At 30.6% G+C, this 8,350-nt stretch overlaps 1 protein-coding gene across 3 annotated transcripts; it reads right to left on the bottom strand.

Moving 5' to 3' along the window:
* Positions 1-3,211, bottom strand: LOC109349009. 3 transcript variants are annotated; one of them, XM_019589649.1, is made up of 7 exons: positions 3,061-3,211; positions 2,837-2,938; positions 1,960-2,216; positions 1,447-1,537; positions 828-894; positions 257-344; positions 1-213 (listed from the first exon to the last, which is right to left on the bottom strand). In XM_019589649.1, exons 2-6 carry the CDS (start codon positions 2,845-2,847, stop codon positions 291-293), a joined length of 480 nt encoding a protein of 159 aa, XP_019445194.1. In that variant the 5' UTR covers positions 2,848-2,938; positions 3,061-3,211; the 3' UTR covers positions 1-213; positions 257-290. The 3 variants fall into 3 exon arrangements, with proteins under 3 accessions (XP_019445194.1, XP_019445192.1, XP_019445191.1); XM_019589647.1 differs by having other exon boundaries at positions 1-344; positions 2,837-2,921; XM_019589646.1 differs by having other exon boundaries at positions 1-344.

Genomic DNA, 8,350 nt, shown 5'->3' on the forward strand with positions numbered 1-8,350 from the left:
TCTTTTGGAAAATCTACTGGCATGGATAATTCAGAATTTGAGATAAAAATTCCCTCAAGATACATGTGAATGGTTTGAGATAAAAAAACAAATCATAAATTACATATCTCAGCCATTGACCAATTATCATATTGCATAATACAATTATCTCATAGCCTGCAAAGAGATATTTTCCTCATGTGACAATTTTGATATATACTAACTGCAGAGTATGCCCAAACCTTCTCTTCTTACAGAAAGCAACAACTAAAATTATTTCAGGAATCTAACCAACTCAAGCTTTCAATGCCTCAGTCATATAGGCCCTCTTGTTCCCAGATATCCACAAGAAAATCAACCATTTCCTGTCAGTATTAATATAAGCAAACCATCAGATAATCAAATTTTATCCAAGGACATGGTTGTTTTCGGGTAAGCTTGGAGCAACGGTAAGGTTGATGCTTAGTGACCATGAGGTCATGGGTCAAATCCAGGAAATGGCCTATCCGCTTGCAAAGATAAGACTGTGCACATGTACCCTCCCAGATCCCACTAAGTGGGGGTCTGGTGCACTAGGCTGCCTTTTGTCTTTACATGCTTGTTAAGGTATTTTCACACAAAAAAGGTGATTTTATGAGTAAAAAATCACTTGGCATTAACATACTTGTGCGACTAAGCAAAGCTGAAAACATTGAAATTGAGCTTTTATGAGAAGTTATATGTTTTAGCTTCTCAGAAAAATCACTTTTTTTGTAAAATCACTTTTGTATAGTATCTTAGGATCACTTTTTTAAAGTTAAAATAAACAGGCCATAAAACTGCATGATGGATCAGAAGTATATGCTCACAGCTAGAGGGATGGGCTGACGAAACGGCTTGTTGTTCCCCAGTAAACTTTCATATGTTGCATTCCAACTATACAGCCAAAAAAAGTGGCAATGTGAGTTCTGACAAGATATAAAACACAAATTCATAATTACTGAAAGAAAGAAAAAAAGTTCATCAGCCATTTTGAATTTTACTAACCAACTTGAATAGTTTTTGTATTCATGATACTACATGAAAGAACTTAGCATGCCGATATTGACGACAATGCGAAAATAAGCTATGCTCCTTATGATATGGCAGTGGTAATCCATATAGCAGCCAGGGATAGTTACACACTTTTATCCTTTCAAGGCTACAACCTATGTTTCTAAATATTTACCATTTTACCTACGACTTTTAATATAGAGTGAGTTGATCTTTTCCTCAACTGTGGTAAAGTAAGGTGGAAAAGCAGACTCTTAATATTATCATCCAGAGAAAATGTATAACATTATAACAACAATGTTAACTTGCCTAAGTTTGGTATAAAAATCAGATAATGAGAAAGAAGCAATAAAACTAGTAGAAAAATGGATTCGCAATTGTCCTAAGACAAAATTGCATAATAAGAAGCTACCAATAACCAACAATGTAATCTACCTCAATTTAGGTTCTCGCAGTTGTTGTGTTTGGGACGCCGGCTTTTTATTTCCAACCCAATTTTGCCGAGTTTGATTCCAGAGATTGCGACCTGCAACCAAAAGTATTTTCATTTTTCATAAGTGCACTTGTAACTAAAGTAATCAATGATTGTATTACTAACTTATCTTCCAAAATATCACGAGTAGCTAAAACTACCGCAATAGATAGCCAACAGAATATAAATAAAAATACATGCTACACAAGATAAAAATTGCCACAAAGCATATTCAGCAACAAAAAGATAACCTATATCACATCAGAAAGAACATTCAGCAGGAAAAATGAAAATCATATCAATAGAAAGAAAAAGGTGACAATTAGCGGTGTGTCACAAATGAACAGTTCATGATGCAAAAGAAAAGTGTATGAACAATTCATATTCAATACAACCTAAACAGTAATTAAATACAACCTAAGCTGTGAATCTATTATTTAGTAAAATATCAGCACAACAAAAGCAATGAAGAATACCGTGATTTACATATTCAATGTGGTTGCCGGTTTTGAAAGAACCACCATGAGGAACCACGACTTGGTTCGTTTGACTGGTTGATGAGATGCTTCCCTGTGACTGTACAGCACTATTGTCCATGTCATGTGTACTGGTAGTCCAGAAATCCTCTGATGTGCTTGATTTCTTCACAGCATTATCTTGTTTTATCGGAACTTCTGACGCCACAACCAAATCAGTATTTAGTGTGGGTTCACTATAGCGTCCAACACAACCACTGCTCTGTTACAATCACATTCATTTCTGTTATGGACCACATTATAATCATGGAATTTGATTATCTAAAGCAGCCACCATAAATTGAAACACTTTCAATCCAATAGCTGTAAATTGATTTACACAAAATTGATTGTTAAGTTTATCCAGAAAATTCAAATTCTAACACAATAGATTGTTAAGTTCATCCAAAAAGAACACATGCCCAACTCTCCATCCTTTATTTCCAAAATAGAAATACATTGCTGCCTTTGGAATCCATCAATTTTATTCCTCATAACAGAAGCTACCATAAATTCTAACACTACAATTCCATATCTGCAAATTGATTTTCAAACAGAATTGAATGTCAAGTTTCTCCAAAACAAACATACCCTCATCCTTTATTTCCAAAACACAAAAACGGGTATTGGAATAATGGAATCCATCAAAATTTCTATATCAAGAGAGGGGGAAAAGGAGCACAAATCCAAGTCATGATCATTCATCACAACACATGATTATCAATCAATATAAGGAAGAAAAAAAGCTCATACCCATTAATGCAAAAATATTAATTGAAAACAAAAGGACAAAAAGGAATAATCTTTCTTCAGTTATGGTTGGATTCAGAAAACATACCCCATATGCATGTAGCTTCTGAAACACCCAAAAATTTGGTTGGATCTGCCACAAGGAAATTGCAGATAAAGGAATAAGAAGTAACCTGATTCAATAGCAATCCTAGCAATTCAAAAACCATATAAATATAAATAAAATCATAATTATCAAATTAAGAGAGAGAATGAGTTGAAAATGTATGCATAAACATAGAAAGAAGAGAGAGAAAAAATGAAAAAAGGAACCTTTTTGTTAGATTTGGATTATATTATCCAGAAATGAAAACAATAGCCCCTCCCTTCTGATGTGCAAACAGAACACACAGATGGGACAGCTTTTGGATTCTTCTTTGTTGTTCTTCCTCCTTTTTCTCTTCTCTAACACAACTAAACAAAAATAATAATGTAAGACTTTATAATTAATTAATTAATTATGTGTATCAATAATACAACATGAAAGAGAAGTTTGTAAAATAATATAAGTTTTTGTTAAATCCTTAAATAAACCAAAAGATTAAAATTCATATGAATAATATTCATTGGGATGAGAAGACATGTATCTCTAATTAGATTAATTTTATGATAAGATTGAGTATATACCCTTAATAATAGTTATAAAATTATTTTTACCATATTATTAGTCAAAGTTTAAAATGGACTAGTATACTTGTTTTTATGTTTGTCCTAATTCATCCTTGCTTTATGTGCTCTTTTACACCAATCTTAATTGATTTATGGAGTATTATACTTAATAATAAAACTAATAATTTTATAATTTTATTTGGTTCCTTAAAAAATCAAATTTAACATAAATAGAATCTGATTTTAACATAGGATTTTGCTTGTTCTAATAAATCAATAGTACACTCTTACTTGAAATTATAGTCCAATAAATAATTCTCTTAGTTATTCAAAAACATGTGGTATTGAGAGCACATAGGTTACTAAATTACATGATCTTAAATATTAAAAAGGGATTTTGTGTTCACTAAAACATTTTTAAGTGAAAATATGAGGTTATATCGAGTGTTATTAATAACGTAACGGTCATCAAACTAGTTAGGTACTGATATAATAATATAACGGTTCAATCAGTGGTTCACTAATTAAACTACATATCGACAAAATTGGATATATATATATATATAATATAACAATAATGTTGAAAAATCAATAAAAAACTAATATTTTTTTTATTTTCATTAAAAAATTAATTTTAAATAAAAACCGATCGGTATGACCAGTACGGTTCAATTGAAAACCGACTAGTATGACCGGTTTTGACCAGTTTTAGCCAGTTTTGACCAGTATAATTGCATGATTGGTATAATTATTATATCGTATTGGGATCGATTCACCAATTAAACCGGCCTGTACGAACTGATTTTTACAACACTGCTTATATTTATGGATTTAATATATATACATTGATATTATAAGTATTTTTTATATTATCGACACATCAATTTTATGTTAACTATTATGGATTCTCAAACAAAAATAATGTAAATCAATAATAAATGACATACTAATAGTGTAAAAAACTTTATACATAAATATACTTTATGTTTATATGAGAACACTTACCATTCATATTCATCTGAGTGATATATATATATATTTTTTTTTTTGATAGTGTAAGATTTACATATATTCAGTATATCATCATTATTTATTTGTATTATTCTTATTTAAGAGTCAATGATGATTAAAAATAGATTTTGGATGATATAATGATAATATAAAAAATCTTACATCGTTGATGTATATATTTTTTATCTTCATCTATTGAGTTTTTTAACACATGTTTATGATGATATTGTTTAAAGAATATGAAGTATGTCTATAATGCATAATCATGTTCATCATTTCTCAATATGTTAAATATAATATTGCCCTAAACAAAATTTATTTTTTTAGGCACAAAATTACTTATTTTACTTTTTTAAATAATATCCTTGCGACCATTAATAACATTCTCTTAACAAGTATATATGGTTAACATTTTTCATGTAACAAAGTTGACAATTTCCCACGGGAGGAATTTTCTAAACTACCTTCTCCATTCCAAAACTTTTGGTGTATTATTTTTCATATTTTGTTCCAAATTAAAATATTCAAGACTCAAATATATTTATATATATATTTTTTACTATACTCTTATTTTCATTTTCTTTTTTTATTTCCTACTTCTCTCTCTTAATTATGGGAAACGAGTGATGATTAATGGAAATATTTTTTAATCAATATTTATGGGAAATTTATTTTTTATTTCCTACTTCTCTCTCTTGATTATGGGAAACGAGTGATGATTAATTGGAAAATATTTTTCAATCAATATTTATGGGATATACCATGGTTATCAAGATCGGACCCAGTGGTCCGACTGGTCTGACTGTCGACCGCTTGTTTTTGTGGTCCCCTACTAGCCACTAAACCGAAATCTTTCTCAGACTGTTCTTGGCCGGCTTTAAACCGAGTTAGACCGGGTAAACTCGGTTAGTTAGGCCGACCGGTCCAACTATTTAAAAAACTAAAATAGAAACCATAAAACAAAAGAGTAAAACTTAGAGAATGTCACAAACAGACCTAAGAAAAAAGAAAAAGAGAGACCCGAGAAAGAAGAAATAGAGAGAAATGAGAAAACTAGCCGCCACCATCCTTCACCGTTCGCATCGCCATCTACTTCGCCGTTTGCATCGCCATCTACTTCGTTGTTTGCATCATCATCCTTCTATGTTCGTTGTTGCCTTCCAATGTTTGTGCATTGTGGACTTATGGTGGTATGAAAGGATTTCTTTGTTTGTGTTATTGTTTAATGATATACTTTTCACTGTTTGTTTTTGTTTAATGTCTATTATGTTACTTTTAATAAAATATTGAATTCACTCACTAACTCTCTCTCTCTCTTCCCCAATCACATTGACTACCTTATCAATATATACACATGTTAGCTTCAAAGTGGCACAACTCACGCTGTATATTTAGTATTTAAAGTTCTTATTAATGTTAACTTCTAAAAATGTATGATTCAATATTAGTACTTGTTTTTAATCTCAGTCTAATTTTATTAAATAAGTTTTAATGTTAAATTGTCATGATTTGAGATATTGTTTGTGAATTATTATTAAACTCTTTTTCTTAAGAAGATGTAGATAATTACACTTTAACTACATTTCTAATTGGTAATGTCAATTTTGGATCTAATGAAGACAATAATATTGGATGAATAGAATGCTTAATCTGAGATAATTGTGTTTTGATTTATAATTTTAATTATGTAACTTAAACTTGTTTGATGTACTTTTATTTTGATTTATATATGTATGCATTCACAAAGCATGACATTGATAAATATGTTATTCACTTATTTTAATTAATTATATGATATATATATATATATATATATAATTATAAACTCATCCGGCCTGACCGAACGGTCTAACCAGTTAGAACCTATACCGGACCTCTTATGGGTTGATGTCCGGCTCGGGTTTCATAACATTGAGATATACATATAATTAGTATTAGCAATTAGGGTTGCCTTGTCCATACTCACACAATGCCCACCATAATTAAGGTGGACATAGGCATGCCCGTTTTTAAATAGGGCATGAAATATCATGCACTGCCAGCCCTAAACATGGGCAGGACAGGGCAAGCTTGCGGGCTACCCGAAATTAAAAAAACTAGAAATGATTTAATACATGAAACATTGTAAGATATTATATATTATCTCTTATTTTTATTTTACTATTGAAACATTTCAATATTCATGTTATCATACTTAAGATGACATGGATGCATGTTAAGTGTCAAATTGTGAGTGAAATATATATGAATTTGGGGCACTTAATATGTAGTAAGGATACAAATTATGTACAACTCCTAACAACTTAGTCTAATTTTATCTTGTTTAGGAATTTACATATGTTTATGTCAATTGCAAAATAAAAAGTATGAAAAAGAGGAGAAAAAGGAGAAGTTTGGAGTTTCTGAACACTGCACCCCTCGCCTGAGCCACATCCTCGCCCAAGCAAGAAGAGAGTCCCTCGCTTGGGCGAGGGACTGTCGCTCAAGCGACAGTTTAAGAGGAAAAAGGGTGACACTCTGCATAGCCCTCACCCAAGCGAGGGAAGCTCGACCAAGCAAAAAGGAAGTCTCTCGCTCAAGCGAGGGACTGTCGCTCAAGCAAAGGACTATCGTTCAACCGACGAATGAAGATGGAAAAAGGTTGATTCTCTATATTCAAAATGGTTATCTTTCTCGCTCAAACGAGAATCTCTAACTTGAGCGAGAGACCATAAGTTGGAATAGATATACGCAGTTACAAACTAAAAAGTTGGGGGTTTAACCATCAGTCTACCAAGTTTTGCACGAAATTTAGAGAGAGAAACAATATGAAGTAAGAGAGAAGTCGTGGGAACGACTTTAGATCGATAATTTCTTGTAATTCTCATGAGATGAGTGTTGTAAGGGGAATGGTGTTTGGCTAAATCTTCAGTGTTGGGATTGAGATGTAATCTTCTAACTTTTATACTCATGAATTCAATTCTTTAATGCATTTTAGTTATTTGATTTTGGGAAGTTTATCCTTTGTTTAATGCATGAAATTACTTTGCTACTGAATTCATGATATTGGATCCAAGTTTAATTGGGAAGTTAAACTTTGTATCGAATCTGAATTATATTCCTTGTTACATCACTGCTCTAGGAATGGACAGTGATATAAGCATTGCTTTTACATTGAACTTAAGGTTATATAATTGGTTAAATATCCAATGAATTGGTATTTAAGTAATTATATAAGGATTTTGTACTCAAAAAATTGATACAAATGATTCGATGAAAATGTGCATCAAAATCTGTAACTTCACACGTTACACGAAAATGACATGTTGGACAGATATTTTAGGGCAAGTAGACACATTTTTCATGTCATGCTCACCCAAAATGTGTGGGTAGATGGGACCCATGGGCATGGCCCAAATTGCCAATGATACATATGACCTTGAAAGATTGAAACATGTGAAGTCCAACAACAATCAAATTTCAATCTCAATAATTTATTTTTCATTGACGGAAAATATATATTAAATAATATTTAATAATAAATTATCCAATAGATTTATTATTATGAATATGTGAATGATATAATAAATATTCATTAAAGTTATCAACCTAAAAATGGATTTTAATACTAGTATTTAAGATAGAACAAAATTCCATTCATAACATAATAAAAAGATTAATTATTTAAAATAGGAAATATTTAAATTTTATAATAATTTTATAAAATTAAAATTATTCTCTAGGTCATCATCATTTTCTTCAGTCAAATTAATGTTATAAAAACCATATTATACCAACTAGTTCAACTAATAAACTAATGAACCAATTCTTACATTATATAAATCTTTATTTTAACATTCTTATTTATTACCTTTTCTTATAATTTCCATTCTTTTTATTTATTCTTTCATTTAAATACACATTTTATCTGTTTCTCTCTCATTATTCATATTCCATATATATA

This window comes from Lupinus angustifolius, chromosome LG01 (assembly GCF_001865875.1).
Source record: "Lupinus angustifolius cultivar Tanjil chromosome LG01, LupAngTanjil_v1.0, whole genome shotgun sequence".
NCBI classification, from domain to species: Eukaryota; Viridiplantae; Streptophyta; class Magnoliopsida; order Fabales; family Fabaceae; genus Lupinus; species Lupinus angustifolius.